This window comes from Xiphophorus couchianus, chromosome 9 (assembly GCF_001444195.1).
Source record: "Xiphophorus couchianus chromosome 9, X_couchianus-1.0, whole genome shotgun sequence".
NCBI classification, from domain to species: domain Eukaryota; kingdom Metazoa; phylum Chordata; class Actinopteri; order Cyprinodontiformes; family Poeciliidae; genus Xiphophorus; species Xiphophorus couchianus.
The window spans coordinates 28,507,412-28,525,719 of NC_040236.1; the positions used below are offsets into that span (position 1 = coordinate 28,507,412).

The 18,308-nt window shown below is 36.6% G+C and overlaps 1 protein-coding gene across 7 annotated transcripts in view; it reads left to right on the plus strand.

Moving 5' to 3' along the window:
- The first annotated feature begins 1,846 nt into the window (after nt 1-1,846).
- rfx2 (regulatory factor X, 2 (influences HLA class II expression)) overlaps nt 1,847-18,308 on the plus strand; it is a 34,509-nt gene continuing 18,047 nt past the window's right edge. The window contains exons 1-3 of one of the 7 annotated variants that reach the window (XM_028027461.1): nt 1,847-2,015; nt 16,079-16,187; nt 16,755-16,826. In XM_028027461.1, the coding sequence (XP_027883262.1) occupies nt 16,080-16,187; nt 16,755-16,826 (180 nt within the window). In that variant the 5' untranslated portion in view covers nt 1,847-2,015; nt 16,079. Of the gene's footprint in view, nt 2,016-2,187; nt 2,419-5,313; nt 5,413-16,078; nt 16,188-16,754; nt 16,827-18,308 lie in introns of those variants that run through there. The other 6 variants (XM_028027455.1, XM_028027456.1, XM_028027457.1 and 3 more) reach the window with 6 other exon arrangements.

An 18,308-nucleotide genomic window follows, 5' to 3' on the forward strand; every position in this document is an offset into this window, starting at 1 on the left:
TACTGAGATTAGATTAATCTGGCAATTTGTTTTTTGCAGCATAGGTTTGTGCTGCCATCATGTGTTAAAAAGATGTGATTACATGAAGGGAAGGTAAATCTGCAGAGTTTATTTCCCTGTGTGGGTATAAAATAAAGATCTCTAACGCTATAATCCAAGACTGAGAAAAGGAATCAGATATATATTAATGACAGAAACATTCAGGCACTACATATTTGTATATTTATTTTTTATTTAATAATTATCAATAAGTATATGCTCAGGTGCAAAAATAGAAAAATACTTTTCAATTTGGAACAAATGTATGTTTTTAGCTAGCTTTTGTGTTGACATATCAATTATGTGTGTTAATTTTGCAATATTTTATGAACAATTTATACAGAACTGTATTTTTTACACAAAAGAACACATTCACGTAAATAGAGTACAGTCAAAAACACTAAATGTACTTTAATTGAGACTTTGTTGACAAATCAGCACAAAGTGTAGTGCATAATTGTGCGGTGATGAAGTTTGTGTCTTCCTTGCACACTTCAGTGTACATTGGTATTTGTGGTTGTAAGGCAACAAACTCAAAGACTTAAGTAGTGTGAATATTTTATTGAGATGCTGTAAAATTAAGCGTACAATTTAGCAACTCTAATTGTGCTATTTCCTCATCAGAGACAGCTGTCTTAAATGTATTTGCAGTATATTAATGCTGAAAAACTGTAAATGTGGCAGCTTTTAAACCAGGGGTGTCCAAAGTGCAACTCTGGGGGCATTTGGGGTCCCCCGAGTTATTTTGTGCAGCCCTCAAGCACAATTCATCAGATTCAGGACCTTCTTGCTGCGAAACAACTGCATCACCCTACAGTCGTAGACATGTAATACTTGTCACTAAATATTTTATTTGGAACAACTACAAAGCCTTTCTAATAAATCTCCTTTTCTGATACTACTATGTAAAATATAATATAACATCTATATGCCATGTGTAATATATTATTGTGTTAGCATTATAGCATTAGTAAGAATTTTATACATTTTAAAAACAGTGAAGTGAATTAAATTTTTAAATGGAAACCTTAGGTATTCTATTTTAGCTTTTCCTTGACAAAGATAGAATATAAAAATAATATATTTTTGGTTAAAACTTGTTTTTTCTTACTTACACACAGTGGGTAGAATAACCAGAATCTTTACTTATGTAAGAGACTACTATGTATGTTGTAGGATATTAAGACATTAGTAAAATTTGACTGCATTTTTTAAAAATAATGAAGTAAATAACATTTTAACAAGGGAAAGAATATGTACTGTACTTTTGCTTCTCTCTGACAAAGATAGAATATAAAGACAGAATATAAAGATAATATAAAGTTTTCACTAGCTTCTTTAGTAAATATAAAATAACATTTTACAGCCAAGCTTGTTGCATTTTTGGTTAAAATCTGTTTTTTTCTTCATAAGTTACACACAGTGGGTAGAGCTAGAAATGTGACACTTCATAATAATATTACTCAAATAAAAATAAAAAGTAGACTACTGCTAAAAATATATTTTTTAACTGGTAAAGTAAATGTAGCTAATTGCTGCCGAACAATGAATTTATAAAATATTCAAGTTTTACCGACTTGAATTGAATTGCTGAAATAACTTGTACACTGATATTGTAATTTATTTAGGAGCTACATGTAGTTGACAAAATCACCAACGGAGGATGTAACCCTACAAACTGATTTTTCTTCGCCCACAGCAACTCCTAGCGGCTTAATCTAAACTAACAGCCCGCTCTAACTGGGCGGAGCGTTTTTTTCCTCTAGCCCCTCCCTCCCATAGTGAGGCCCCTGACGTAGGCGTTAGAGGGTAGCAACAGTTGCCTTGAGACCCCGCCGCGCTATAGTGACTGTAGCCGTGGAGACAGTTACTTACCAACGGGCGCAACACTCAGCAACAGCAGCAGCAGCAGCATCTGGAAGTCACCGAGTGAGTTGGAGAGAGGGAAAGAGAGCAGAACTTTTCTCAAGGCAAAGGTGATTTTATGTTTATAAAATTTAGAGAGTGATTTCGCTTAAAGGGAGAAAGAAACGTATGTTCTCGAACGCGTCTTCCTGAATGTAACTTTCTCCTCTTTCTGGCATCCGCCCCAAGTTGCGAACAGCTTTTTTTCCCTTCCGTGAAACGATAACATTTCGCTTCTAATGTTCGCTCTGGAGCTGTTCCCAACTTCTACAACACCTTGCTTTCAAAATAGATTATTTGTGACTACAAATCCGAACTAAATCATCACTTTACACTTGTTGCTACTTACGTTGTTTAGTGGAAACCGAGACGTGAACGCTCCTTCAGCTCAGTTCCAACAGGATGGATGGATGAACGTATAGTAAAGTACGGCTAATGCTAATTCCGTTCCCCGACATGAGAGCAACTTCACTTGTGAGTTTAAACGTGGGTGGAGTTGTTCGGGTTTGCTGTGGGGGTTTCATAGAGACAACACGGTTAAAGTTCGGCCGTTGAAGCGTCGCTTTTTTGGGCAGTTTAAACAGGTGGTAGAGTAGCTAGCTAGCGTTAGCGCCGCTGCTTCTGCTGCTACAACTGTTTCCAACGTCCGCTACTTCCAAACTTATTCAATGTAACGTTCACGACGCAGTTTCTTTCTTTAAATTAATTAAATATGAAACAGCAAACCGAGCTCTAACGTGTTTAAACTTTTTTTTCTAGCAGCGTTAGAGTCTCATTAAATCGAGTATTTTACTTGATTTCCATCAAATTGAAATTGACCCTAATCATCACTTTTACATAATGAGATGAAACAAAATGTATCAAAGTTAGGTTGCTGTCAGTATTTCAGGCCTAACTTTAATAACACGATGTGTTGTTACAGCTAGGTGGTGCCACTGCATGGAGATTCTTAAATATTAGTCTTATTCTAGTGTGGCGTTTAAAGTCATTTTATTAATTTACAGGCATCACCTGACGGTTTACTTAATATTAAGTGATTGGAGTTATCTTTAGACTTCCCTCTTTCACAAGTTACTCTTATTAAATAAACTCTTTATAGCAAAGTGGTTGTTAATAGGGAAGTTGTAGAGCTACACATTTTTCTTTGTTCAGCTGCCAGCTATTTTGTCCATTTGCACAGCAGAAAATCCATCTGAATCTTAGCCATAACTCTAAAGAGAAATGTTAGATAAAGTTCGTCCCTTGTGATAGTTAGTTGCCCTATCATCCATTTTATAGCATCTTTTGACAACAAATTATATTCTTATCCTTTCAGGATTTTGTCTCAGGAGGTACATTATTTATGTTAACAAAAAAGATCCCACCAGATTCTTACTTGTATTTTATGCTGTTAAAGTGAAAATGATTGTTTGGTATATGCAGTGAGCAAAGATTTAGTTGATAGTTTCCAATCACTGATTCTTCTTTATTTTTTTTAAGTTGATTTTCTGAAATCTATAAATAACAGAAAATGTTTTCTCAACTTTCTGAATAAAATGAAAGAATATTAAGTTTTAACAAAAAAGTTGATTGGAAAATACAATAGTTTCTCTCTAACAGGCAATATTTACGGAGGTCTCTGCATCACTGAAAGTCTCCAAATATTGTAAAATTTTACTGATTGTAGAAAAGAAGACTCTGAGCAACTAAAAATTAAGTTAAAGTAAATGCTATCATGTCTCCTTTACAAAGAAAATTAGAATAATTACAGTTTTACTTTTTTTTTTTTTTTACAAATATGAAATTGTTAAAAAAATAAAATAAAATCAAAACCATAAGATAATCCATGTGTTTCCTTAAGCACCTTTAAAATAAATAACACTGATATTCAACAAAATATTTGAGAGGAAAAAGGTTCAGATTTAGTGTGACATGTACTGTTGTTACATTCATTTATTGTAGCTCTATAGGAGCCAAAGTGAGATTCACTCTTTCAGAATCAGATGAATGGTAAAAATATGCCACAGTTATTCCCTGTTGTGCAATGCACATTGGTATTGTTGACCGACTCTTGAAGTTGCAGCATCTAATAATCATCTGGCAGCGTCACTGTTTCCTGTAACTCTGTGCTTATCCACACTTCAGCTGGAACTGTGTTATGACTCCAGATGACAGTTGACACGACACTTGAGCGATCATATTGTGTTTTACACCTCAGGTATTTTTCTGTGATCAATCATTTATAAATTCCTCAATGTTTGGGCCAGGGGTGATGTCACACTGTGTGTGTGAGACAGCAATCAGCATTACCAAACTCTGAAATTAAACAGGATTTGTCTATTATTTCAAGGAAAGAAATTGCATATTAGAGAGAAAGATATTAGATTCTTATCTGAATTGTGTGATTTCCAAAATAAAGCATTTCCAGCTCCAGCATGTTACATGACAGACAAAACGAGACTCTAAACAAAGATACAACTGAGGAAATTTACTGTATCAGCTTTCTGTTGACATCTAACTTCCTGTTGTAGCAGTCTGAATGATGAGCCGACGCGGCTCTCTAGAAAATACAGTTCTGGAAGCTTTTAACCCTATTTGTCCTTCACCGACACTTAAAATAGCCGATTCTTCTTCACTCAGTAACACCTTACACACCAAACAGTGTTGATTTCAATTCTACCTGGAGCTGGAGACTGGAGCTTTAGTTTGGATCAGGGCAGGACGATATTACGGTACATTGACTGGCAGATTGTTGATTGTTACCAGATGATTTCTCAGTACATATCTGTTCTTTCAACATGTTTCTAATAAGCATATTTTTTTGAATATTTGCACTTACATATTGAAACACAGAAAGGGTTTTGGATGACTTGGACAGATCAAACATTTGGAATCAACTTCAAGTTTCTATTTTTGATTTCTGCCTTAAAAACCGATTTGAATTTTATGAATTTTGGTATTTACAGCATAAATCTGACTTTTATTGATATGCTCCCTTTTCTTCAATTCATCTTTAGGTATAAAATTTCAGATCAAATCTGTTTCCTTTTTTGTAAAATTAATTCAGTTATTCCTTATATGATTATATAGATGAAAGTGAATGTCTTGAAATGTGAAAATATTGTATATGTTTGGATTCTTTCAGCTACATAGTTTAACTCCTCCTGAAGAAATTTAAAGCTTTGTTTTGAAGTGAGAAACTTTGATTAGTCAGACATTCCTCCCAGCAGCAATAACACCAAATCATAACCGTGATATCAAAGCGATGACTCTGCTGAAACTGCGAAACCTCCACTCGCCCCACCTCCCTGTCTAAGTGTGACACTGTTATGTTTACATGGCAACTTGATACACAAAAACACAGAAGGCATGGAAAGAAAAGGGGTCAGAGAGGGCCAGGGAGTGAAATGTCCTCATCAGGTATATTTTATCTCTCTCATTCTGGCTGCTCTGCATACCTTCAGTTTGTAGAGGCAGGTCTGAGAAAAGGTATGTGGAAAGCACTTGATGGAACAGAGCAGAAGTAATTAAGGAGATTGTTGTTTTTAACTTTCTGTTTTAGGTCACGTGTTAGCTTTTAAAATTTGAGGAATAACCTATTTTAGCTCTAAGCACAACGCTGGCTTGTAACTTAGCAATAAAGAGTTTCTGCTGTGTTCCATAAAGTATTTTGATGGATTATTGTATTCTATTAACAACTCTTAGTCATTTTGCATCTTGTATGTTTAATGGATCTCTATGTGTGCAGTCAGTAAGCAGCAGAACAGCTGCAGAGATCTCCTGGGCAGTGGGTGACCTAACACAGCCTTTAGTCAATGTGTGTATGAATTTTTTGTCTGCATTCATATCTGTATGATGTCAGTGTTTGCCAATGATGTATTTAGCAATCCTGATGAAACCATTCACTTAGATTATACATAAAAAGTTGGATTTGTACAGTAACATAACCTTGAATAAATACCACGGTTTCAGGTTATTATGGTACTGACATAAACATTAAAAACAAATGTATGATTTAATGTAAGGAGCAATTATTCTAACTGGTTCAAAAATCTTTATGAACCAGTTAGATGGATTATAAAAAAACATCGGAAAACATTTCCAGACAGCTGAATTTCTAAAATAGCCTGACAAAATGTTGGCGCCTTCTTTCATCCAGCTGAGCAGCAGTGTATAGCAACAGATGGAGAATGGTTATTAGTTTTTCTATGCTTCAAACAGCTGGAAAAATGAAACTAGAAAAATGTAGCTGCTTTCCAAACCATAATACTTTATATATACTTCTTCTGGTGAGTGTTGTGTGTCAGATAGAGCTGCACTTGCTTTGGAACGTGAGCTCCTTGGCTATTTTTGCTCACATCTTTGTCATATTTTAAGACCGTTTTAATGGTTTATTGCAGAACTCGAGTCGTGGCATGTCAGGAAATCACAGAGCGAAACTGAAGGGCTGAGAGGAGAATGCCTCTCTGGGGCTTGTTAAGCAGAAATTAATAGTGCCATTAATGCATTTGAAATGTTACAGGTTCATACTTTCCACAACTCACTGGTCTGTTAAGTGATGCAATATTATCTGTTGATAGCAAAACTGTCTCTCTTGCTTTAAGTTTGTCTGAAAAGATCTTGGAAAATGCAGGTTTTCACTGCTAGGAAACGGAGAAACAACTCTTGTTGTTCCCTCAGAAAATGCAGTCACTGATTCGCCCCGGTGTAACGGTAACAAGCTGAGGCTTGTTGTGAAATGAAATGTTTTTCAGTCTGTACCCTCGGTCTGATTGTATGTGTCGGCTACATACCTTGCGTTACACCTGCTTGTTTCGTGGCTACACAACTGGTAATTAAATTTCCTGCCACAAACTGAAGACAAGGCACCAAGATTTGCATTACAATGACCCACCCACTCTCTGAGTTCAGGCAGATTGCTGCAGACCCCCATTGGCTCCCACTTTTCCTTTGTTTTGCTGAGTTAGAGGCTACTTAAGAGATAGCAATTTGGTAATAAAGAAGGTCTGTTCGTGTGAACCTTCCTTTAACTTCTAAGCAGGCCGTAGATGATTCTTTTGGCTGTTAGTAAAGAATGAATTTGAGGTGGTAGATTTTCTGGTCAGTGTTTCACATTAAACCTTTTAAGCGGTGAGAAACAACTTTGTTTCAGCCTAAATGTGGAGGTGAATTTACTGCCTTTAGTGTTGATTTTTAACCGTTTTCTCTTCCTGCATCTAAATGTGAGTTGTATTGTGTTCTTCTGGAAGGTATTTATTACTTTAGAATATGTTTTTTGCATGGTAATAGAGATTGTGTCATAATTTTATCCTGTTTCTGGATCAAAAAGCAACCTCTAGCTTTTGTTTTCATTGGTCAAGAGTTGAAAGCTTCTAAATTAAAGGTAATTATGGAACAAAAACCTCTTAAATTCTGTTAAGGACTTGTTGCTGGTTCTGATGTTCACCTCCCAGCAGGACGGTGATGCTAAACATCTAGCCAGAGTTACAACTGAATGATTTGGATCAAGCACAGTAAACTCTTAGAATGGGCCAGTCAAAATTTAGACAAATAATCGGTGGAACATATGTTCAGGTTTTTTTAGAGGTTTGGCTGGATCTGCAGTGTTTAAAATTAGCTTGGCTAATTTTACCTTTGAGATCTTTGTTGAATAGCACAAAAGTCATGCAGTTTTGCAGGCAGTTAGTTTGGATGTAAGACTGTAAACCATGAAAATCCATTAGCTTTCTGAAATGGTGTCCTGGAGTCTGTTCATGACAGTTCTTATTAAAACAGAGATGAATTGGATTATGCTTTTTCAAAGCTTATGTTTATTTAGGATTATAGTTTGTTTTTATATGAAAAAGCACATCCAGGATTAGTCATTTGATGAAACACCTCCAGCTTTTCACCCGAGGGTGTGTGTAACCTGGGATGGAGTTTTTTAAAAAAAGCATAAAATGAAAAGATATTCTGAATGTGCTCAGTTTGCTTTTGATTCAATATTTTGTACCATTGTCGTTTTGCTAGAAATTGAGCCATTGTGAAGAAAGAGATTAATAAGATTGTAGGGAATTTCTAGCAGCTAGGATTTACTTAAAGCAAGTATTGTGGAAATAAACATGTAGGCCATGTGTATCTGAATCTGCCACAGGCTCTGTGTACATTTGATAAGCATCAAGTACTTAACTCTGAGTCTGACGGTAAGATGTGAGCGCAAAGAAAAGACACTTGGATCTGTCTCAGATTCAAAGCACTGATGGCTTATTGTCAAGTACTTCCTTTAAAGGCATACTGTAACTACAGTAGAGTGATAACTGAGCCAGGCCTCTCTGCAGTTAATCCTTGCCAAGAAAGTTGACTCTTTTAAGTGCAATGTGATGCATATCTTAGGTTTCCAGATTAAAAATGCTGCACAGTTTGTTTTTATTCAGCCAAAGGCATTAGGGCCAGGCTAAAAATTTTTTGTTGTAATTGCTAGAATAAGGTCATAACATTAGCAGAATTTTTTTTTATCAAAGTATGAGAAAGTAATTTTAATGAAAAGAAAACCTTGATGGAGTTAAGTTTTGACGTGACCAGCTCTTCAAGTCTAGAAACGTTTACTCCCTTCTTTCCTTCACAGTTATTTGCTCAATCTTTTTAAAATACTGCTACTGATAATAAGTTGATGCTAATCTGTTAAAAGATTACATCTTTTCTTATTTGTAAAATCAATACCAAAGTATAAGTTAACAAGATACTCAACATTGCTCATTTTATTTGTAAATAATTTGTCATCTGAGAGTTACCATAAAATTACTACTTAATTTTTTTGATATTATCATTTTATTGTGGTAATATTCTGAATTTATTCTTGCGTTATTACGGCTTTATTCTGGTAATGTTATGACTTTTTTCCTCTATTATTACAACTTTATTCTTATTTCGATTGTCATACGACTTTATTCTCTTAACACTGATTTTATTCTGGCAATATTATGACTTCCAACATTGCTGCTATTCACCTATCATTTTGACTTTATTGTACAACTTCTCGTAATATTTTGAATTTATTCTAATAAATCTTTTTTCTTATAATTTTCTGACTTTATTCTTGTAATATCATGACCATTTCTTTTAACTCCATTATACAAATCAGACTCTTTAAAACGATTTGCTGTAATTTGTATAACTTTCTATAACGTACACTTCTAACTTAATTTTTAATTGCTCCATTGATACTGAATGGCGCTAACTTGGCCTTGTTTACTCAGTAATAACTTCCACATCAGTGTGTGGCCAGGGCCAGCTCCAGTTTCTACTTTCTGACGGGTGTGATCAGCGATCAGGGCCAGTCAAGCGGGAAATTAGCCAGTTCCGGTCACCAGCCGATTTCTCTATATAATTCTAGTGTGTCATTATTGTAGCTTGACATCAGACAAATAAGTGTGATGGAGAGGAATGCCCATGCATTAATATAATCTGATAGCATCGCTGGTTGCCTTCATCTCTTCCCTCTTCCCCCCTCGTTTTCTGTTGGTTGATTTTTCTGGTTTACGGTCAAGACTCAGATTGTGGAATTTTATTAGATCAGCCTCAGATCTTAAGATACCAAATTGTAAGGATGAGGGTAAGGGGTAGATAAAGGTAGGAGGCAGTGGAAATTTGGAAAGGGTTAGATGAGGTATGGTGTGGGGGAGGAGGTGGCGAACATACAATCTCCATGGCAGCAGTTTGATCTTTCTCTCTCCGTGGCTGTCAGGTCTGCAGTGCACACAGTGACAGAGTGGACAGGTTGTGCTGATGGCCAGAGGTGGGGAGGGGAGGAGTATTCTTGGATCAGAGGCAGTGGTCGGTTCCTCTTTTCTCTGTTAACCCCCCCAGCTCTGCCATCTGCAGACACCGAGAGCTGCTTTGATTGGATTAGCCATGAATTAATGAGACAAGCTTGAAGAGCAGCTTCTGCTGTGGAAATCTCTCATATCTTAATTTGCTCTTTGTGTGAGCATGTGTGCATCAGATTTGATTTTTCCCAACATAAATAACTTTAAAAATATATTTAAAACCATATATTTAAAGGTAAAACAAATGTTACATTTTAATGAAACCTGTTGCTTTTTGATGAAGAGTAAAGCTAATGTAGACATTTGCCTTCCTCATATCTTTTTTTAAAGTGTTGCTTTAGTTTGAAATGAGTTTTCACTGAGTTGAAAAAAAAAAAAAAACAGTTGCTGAGTTGTTTATTGCCTCATCTGACCAGGAATCTTTGGAAAAACTTCTGCCTGACTTGTGTGTTTATTTTTTTCAATGTTGGAGGTATAAAGTTTCTAGAAAAAAAGCCATTGTTCTCTTTATGACTCAAACAGTGTTCCTTCTTTTGACCACTAAGTGGTTACAAAGTAACAAACTTTATCAAGCCATAGCAAAAACATTCACAGCGAGTATCAAGTCTGTACATTTCTATGTGGCTTCAGCACTAAAATAACTCTGCCCTGAGGCCCCCCTGCTGTCTGAAATTAACAGCTTACATAGTATTTATTGTTGTAAGTTTCTACTTAGCGTGAGATGGAGGAATCAGGTGGGGGGATGGCATTGTTTAGTTTGGGAAGTATTCTGTTGGTTGCGTAGCAACAGGCTCCTGGAAACGGGAGTGGACGGTGTTGCCACTAGCAACCGTTGTTGCTCTGCAAACAATGTGGGCCAGTGCAAACACGAGCCAAGACTCTGGGCTCCTGCTTTTAATTGAACATCTGTATGTGTTTTTCAGCGATTGAGCGCTGTTTTCGTTTGTTCTATCAGTGACACAGCCTTAGATTTTGTCTTTGCTATTGACATGATGAACTGTGCAATTACTGCTTGTTATAAAGTTTCTTGTTGTTTCTGTGAAGCTTGGGTATTTTTTCAATGGAGGAGCTGCTGTGATGCTGCTAAGTGCTCTTCAGGGATTTACTTGCATAAAAATCAGGCTCAAAGACTTAACTTGAAAACAGACTTTTTGGATGAAGTTGTCTTTGTGTTGGACTCAGAAAAGACTGGCTCTTAACATCAGACTTCCCTGAGTATTGGTTTTTGCAACAGTGTAATGTGCCTCATGCTGTGTTCTACCTTTGTGCCTTTCTGAGCTGCTGGTGGGGAATTTGTGTGACTTTTAACCTTATCCAGACATGAAGCAGAAGGACTTCTCTAAGGCCCCATTCTTTGTTCCTACTCTAACTTAATGATTTGGCACACTTCAGCCAACTTATTTAAAGTTTGACTTTACAGGATGAAATCATACAGGTCAGCAGCACCCAGTTCTAGTTTGTTTTGTACCATCATGACATATTACCACCCACTCTTTAATGACATAAATTGCCCCCTAGGGTTGTGTCACTTCCTCTGGTGAAAAAGACAAGTTACAGAGAAAAATTATAGGATTGCTGCCATGTCTTTATAGCCTGACTCACACTTTGGGTTCAAAATCCCAGACTTCAGTGATATTTGAAAGTTGCAGGAGCCTTTTAAATGTACACTTGTTTATGTTGTTCTCAGGCATACAAGTTAGGAATGAAACTATTTTGTAAAATACGAGAACCCGTTTACAGGAATTGCTTTTGTTATCCCTAGAAACTTTTAAGATCTATCTATTTTAAATATTAGGAACATTTACATTTCACCACAGGTCTTATTGACTCAGTGTTAGTCATGTAGACAGATCATTATCTTTGTGACTTCACATTGAATATGTCACTGGAGGCGCAACAGTGTCCCAAGAAAACCACATTACTAAAAGTAATTGCTCTCTAGAACTGAGGAAAGTTATATTTCCAAGCTAAAGGAAAATGCACTGGTTTTCATACTCTGCTGTTTGCAAGATTCACCAGTAAATCAAGATGCATCGATCAAAAAATTTTCTGACTGCTTTATAATCACCAATTCTGTATTACTCTGACCTTTTACTTGTTTGAGCTTTTTTTCAATTTCTTTATCAAAACTGTAAATAACAAAATACTAATTTCTTTTTTCTGGATGAATGTAAAATTCAATTTCTCAAAACTATTAAAATTGACTTTGTAAGTTCTCATTCTCCTCACTGGAAATCTAAAATCCTCCAGGTTATTGCAGAATTGTCTCTATAAACCAGTGATTTAGGGACCCATCATCACCCTTGCTAACAAGCAGAGACACAAGTCAATGAGATTTTTCAGTCAATTTTTAAAAGTTCATTCACTTATTCATGTATTATTCAAGACATCACAACCAGAACAGTTGGTTGCAACAATGGTTATCAACTCCCATTATTGGACATTATCCCATGTGTATGTAAATTATGGAATGAGGCAGATGGAAGAAGTTGAATATGTGACCATAAGTGACACAAAGCAGTTCCACTAGATTCTAAAAATATTGCATATTATTGCCTATACATGTTGATTATTGTTATTATTTCTTCCTTTAAGATTTTCAGGCACTGGTTGCTTTTACTCCCCACTTAGCTGACGAGGAATGAGGCAGAAGGAAAAAGGTGAAGACGTGCAGTAAATCCCCCGGGGCGTGGAGTTGAACTCTAGAAAGCTGCGCTGAGGACTGTAACCTCTAAAAGAGGCATCTGCTCTACCAGCTGACCCACGCTGCGACTCCAGAGTTGACATTTTAAGTTGTCTATATCATGTTATGCTATTGCTTTTATTTATTGCAGTGGTTAGCATTATTAACTGCTACTCTTTGTGTTGAGTCATACCTTAGATGTGAAACTTACAAAAGATTGCCAACACTTTGTAATTTAGCATGTTTCATGTCATTGCTGTTAGTTTCTGCTTTCTGCTATCTGCTGATATTTCCCTCCCAATGTGACTTCTTCCTAGAAGTTTCTAAATCTTTTTTGAATTCTGTGATGCAATTTTTGAAAGCCTTGTTGACTTTTTGTCTTATGAAAAGAAAGGCTAACTCAGTCCTCTTCACTCAGAAATGACTTCCAGACTGAAAAGGGTTATCTATGGCCTTTTTGCACCTAAGAATTATGAGTTTACTAAACAGGAAAAATTTTGGGGGGGTTTCTTACTGATTAGACTTTATTTAATTGAATCTAATCCATGTAATATGACTTTCATCTTGAGATGATAATTTGAATGGATACATTATTATTACACAGAATCTCTTTCAGTTAAGTTGGTTCTGACTAAAATTACTAAACTTTGCCTTAGACAAAACTAAACCTAATTATTCAGTAAAGAACCTATATAAAACGTGCTAGTCCTTAATTTCTATCATGATGCAGTGTTAAGCTAGTGATCTGAAATTCCTACATCTCATAGTGAACACAGTAGCTTGTGTGATTGTTTGAATGAATGATGATCATATTTTCCTGAAATGATCCACCCAAGCAGATGTTTTTCTGTGTGAGCTCAGCTTTTTTCTTCAGAGCTATTCGTATTTATTTCCACTTCCTTTTTGTAACCCTGATTTTGTAGTTCTAAGCATTTTTAAAAAATTTTGCAGAGCATGGTTTGGGTTCTTTTATTCGTCTCACAGCTTATGAATCCTGTCGACTAACTTTGGTTTATTATTTGAAATTGAAAGTCTTATCAAATAAATATAACAAACACACATACAAGCTTTACAGGGTTTCACCCAGTGTATTATAAGCCTGGCGGGCCACCAGGCTTTACTTGCCACCCCCACCAGGCTAAGCATTATTTGTTCATTTTAAATCATTTGTTTATTTACTGGCTGGTGTTTTTAATACACCAGCCAGTAACAGTAAAGACGGATTAAGTTAGGTTTATAGATGACAAATTGAACTGGGTGCAAGGGAGTGCACACCAATTGTGCCGGCCTTGTACCTACCCATTGGCCTCACACGTTATTTCCAAATTATGATGCCTGCCTGGGCATGTCCATATATTTGTAATTTTTTACATTTACCAACACGTAAACACGGTTTCCTGGAGGAAGTCTTACATTTTATTGTCAGTAGCATTGAGCTAAACGTCCTTAGGCTTTTCTTAAGGGTGTTTTTGCTTTGTAAACATTTTGAGTCCTCACTCCATATTTATTGTGTTTATAAAATGCATAATGGACAAAACGTTCCTCATCAAATAACTTAAAATTGGTTCTTTACTCTCTTGTTATGTGTTGGCTTAGCTATGATTGAAGTGGGGCTCGTCAGAGATGGCTTACTGGAAACTGAAATAACAAAGTTATGCTCACTAACTGACTAATAATCATAGGATGTCGAGATCAGGCTGTCTCTTGTAACTTTTCACAGATTTTTAATCTTCCGTTGGTCTGCTAACTATCCTCGTAGCCCCAGGTTTTCTGCCGTAAGCTTCATCTTGCTCATCAGTTGAGCCCACCGCCCAGCTGTGCTGTCGTATCTCTCACCCTTATTATTGCTGCTCTCCTCCCCCTTTCCCTCTTTGTGGTCACACTCAAGAGTTCCTGTGGAAGAGCTTTATAAAAGAGGGATGAGGATGGGGAGTGAACACAGAGGGGTGGGGAGTTGACTCATGGTGGTCGTCATGGAGTCCTCACCATAGCAACCGACAAGCGTTTACAAAGCATTGAGGAATTTCCTCATATCAGCTGGATTATTGGAGCCCATGGAGACGGCTCTCATTTAAAACTCATGCTGGATATCGTCAGGACCTTAGCAGGGGCTGAAACCCCACTGCCGTTTTCATCTTTTTTCCCTTTTCTTTTTTTCAAAAAGTAGGGAAGTTGTGTTTTTTTTTTTCTTCGCTCTCTTCCCCCTTGCAGTACCATTCTTGTGCATGCCTTACCCCAGCTCTTTCTCTCTGTGTCTTTGATTTTTAAAGAGCCTTTGTGTCACTCCATTTTTAGCTCCCCTTTGCTATGCTGCACACATTGTGACCCAGTGGAAAGCAAAGTGGTGGCAGTGGGTTCGGCCTTCAGGAAATGGTGCAGTCTTGTTGGTAATTTTAGCTCCTGTTCTGTTTTGATAGTAGATAGTGTGGGGTACTGTTGGGACCTCCTATTTTTGGCGTTGATTAAAACCAAATGATATCCAGTGTGTCACTGAAAGTTTTGGTGACGCAGCTTGACTTGGTATAGCCAAAACACTCTGCCAAGTCTTTTGAACGATGATTACTATAATTGACTGTTTTTAGTATCTCAGTTAGCACAAGTAGCATAAATAACACAACAGCTACTGTTTGTTTCTTAGTAAATCTGGATCCTCATCATAACCCTGAAATTTTGCTAACATTTCCAATCCCCTCATTTTCAAAGACAGATGAATAACTGAAAAGGTTTAAACCAATCACCTTTGAGGTTCTCCAGTTGGCCTTCCTGTTAGCAGCTCAAAGTCTCTTTCTTATGGCTGAATTCAACCACAGGCATGTCTTGACATGTCATAGGACATACATTTTCCTTTTTAAACTGCACTTCCCCTTTTACTGTCAACTTACTGACGTTGTTGTTATATTTACAGTATTCAAACCCCTCTTGTTATTCAGTGATCAAAAAAGACTAAAAATGAATCTGGTGATCTTTTATGCTTTTGGAGACAGCAAAAGTCTGAACAAAACCACCCAAACCATTCAGTTCAGAAAACTGAAACAACAAAAATCCATAAATAAAAACCTAAGCAACTGCTAATATCCAGCTTGTGGGTCTCTTTTGCTGATGTCAAATTACATATGTTATTATTTTACATATGTTATTTCTTTCTTTAGTTACTTTTGGTGACTTTTAGTCATAGCTACTTTATTTTCGAAAAAATTGCAACAAAGAGGGTCTGGTATGTTCATTGACTGCAAAAAAATTGGATTTTTCATTTTCTGACTGACCAGCCAGTGACCAGGACAGATTCTTGATTCAATTCTTTTTTTAAAGGTTTCATTGGCTCTAGTGGCCTTTACTAGAGCCACTAGTAAAGGTCACTTTTACTAGAGCCACTAGTAAAGGTCACTTTTACTAGTGGCTTTTACCGACCTTTACTGACGGTCAGACAGGAAAGTGGGTAATGAGAGATTGGGAAGAAATGCGGCAAAGATCAACAGGCTGGGACTCAAACCTGTGACAGCTGCGTTGAGGAATAAGGCCTCTATACATTGGTTGTGCTTTACCCTGCACCACCATAGCACCCCGAATCTCTAGTTTTAAATCTTAATATTACCTCTGAATGTTTTGTGAAAGTTTTGTTCCAGATTAGTGTATTATCTCATATTTATTTTCACTCTATGAATTCTAGTATGCAGAACTCGGAAGCAGCATCAGACCCCCCCACTGGTGTGGCAACACTACGGACATCATCATCAGCCCAGGCTCCTGTGGTACAGCCTGTCCCAGCCTCCCAGCAGGTAGGGACCCCGCCCATTAACCCACCTGCTGTTTCTAAAAGGACAGGAAAAAGCCTTCATTGATTGGACTTCCTAACCCTGGATAGGATAAAATGTCATTCAGGAGCTTATTGTAAATATTTTGAATGATGTTAAAACTGAAAGCAGTAAATTCTGAATGTGCTAAAGATTAACTGTACATGTAAAACCAGCAGAAATAGTGTTACATTTATTATTTATCAGGAATTTTAAGCTATACTATTTAAAGTTCATAACTGGTGTCTTTTTTTATCAGTTGGTGACACAAATGAGCTGCTTGATGGCAGAAAATTGGACTGCATGCCACATAAATAAAGCCTACACCTCTCATCTCATTTCCATGTCGCTCGTTCCATTTCTCTGTCTTCACTGCTTTTGTTTTTCAGTAAAATGTCGACATTATCTTTTCCGAAACAATGAAAAGTTTAACATGTAGTAATCAGTGTTTTCTTGATAAAGGTCTTCTTCTGTTGTGTAGACGTCTAGAGTGTTTGTGTGTGTATGTACATGCATACCCATGTAATTGAGTTGTGTCTCATATTCACACAGAGGGTGCTGGTTCAAGCCACAGGCTCAGCTCAGAAAGGAGGACAAGTATCAGTATCCAGGGTCCCCCAGCAGGTACACAGTACCGTGCATACCTGTACCGTGTTCTGAAAATAGTTGGACACCCCTTGACTTTTTACAGACTGCTTTAAAGATTTTCAAAAGTCTTTTTACCAGTTTAATTTAGCCAGAGAGATATACGTTCTTTTCCTAAAACATGGTTATTTGGCTACGAAAGAGCACCCAAGTTTCAGATTATCAAGCTTTAATAATTTATTCATTTTCAAGTGAAAAACAGCTGTCCAAACCAACCTGACCCTATGTAGAAAAGGTAATTGCCACTTGTGCTACCCTTGACTTTTATTAAACCACTCCATAGATTTTTAAGTTTTTTTCCTTTTGAGCCACTCAGAGTTGGACTTATCATGATTTGGACCATTATTTTGGAGTAAATCATTTTCAGTGCTCAGTATATTCTCAAAGATATATTATTTATTTCTTTGTGACACTTTCCATTCAGAAAAAATAATCTTAAATTTGGTTTTTGTTAAGACTTAACTTACCAGCCTGTTTCTCTATAACAAGGTGTGTTTGTGCGCCTCTTAAGGATATGAAAAGTTTCATTCTGTGGCTGAGCTGTCAGATCACAAACACCCAAGTTTAAATGAGGCTGTTTTTGAGCTGGCACTGCTTCCTTGTTTCCAATTTGATGGGAAGAAACACCCTTGTTAGGCTCCCTTTTTCCAACTCACTGAGGTTGATTTGGTGAAAAACAGTTGTCACTTTGTTAGAAGCATTTCTACTGAGAAACATGTTTTTGTAAAGGAACATCTGCAAGATTGTCTCCAGCTACCCACTTTTCGTTTGAAACGCATGCACGTGTCATTTATATCAACATTCACATACTAAAAATGTGAATGTTGATATAAATGGAAGTGCAGGAAGCAACACTAAAATATTTACAGCTAGATTAATGTTGAAAAAATAAAAGGTGCAATTAGGTCCAAAATTAGACTTATGTCTGACAGACGTACGTTTATTGTAATTGTTAACAAAATTTTTATTTTGACTGCAAATAATATGAACATTTTGTAGTGGCCCAGCCAGATTGCAAACCTAGATTTGATAGGTAATCTGTGTAAAGAGCTAAAGATTAGGGTAATGGTATGGAGGTTTTCCAACCTCAAAGACTTGGAGCTCATCACCAGAAACGGATAAAATGGTAAAAAAAAAAAAAAATACACAAAAACCTAATCAGCAATTCAAACAGTGATTTGAGGCCAGTAAAAAATATTCTTATTGTTGAGATGGGTGTAAATTATTTGTGATATTGCATTCATATATAAAAATGTAAACACAACCTTTTTCTTTTTATAATTGATGCCTGAGGAACTCTAGTGATAAATTTCTTTTCAGCAAAAAACTTAATCTGAATCTGCCAGGAGAACGAACAGTTTTGGGATTAACTGTAAAATATGTGACATTATGATTATTATTTTAATTTTTTGGTCTTCAACTCATCTTAGTCTCAGTGCGTTGTGTCAACCTGCTGCAGAG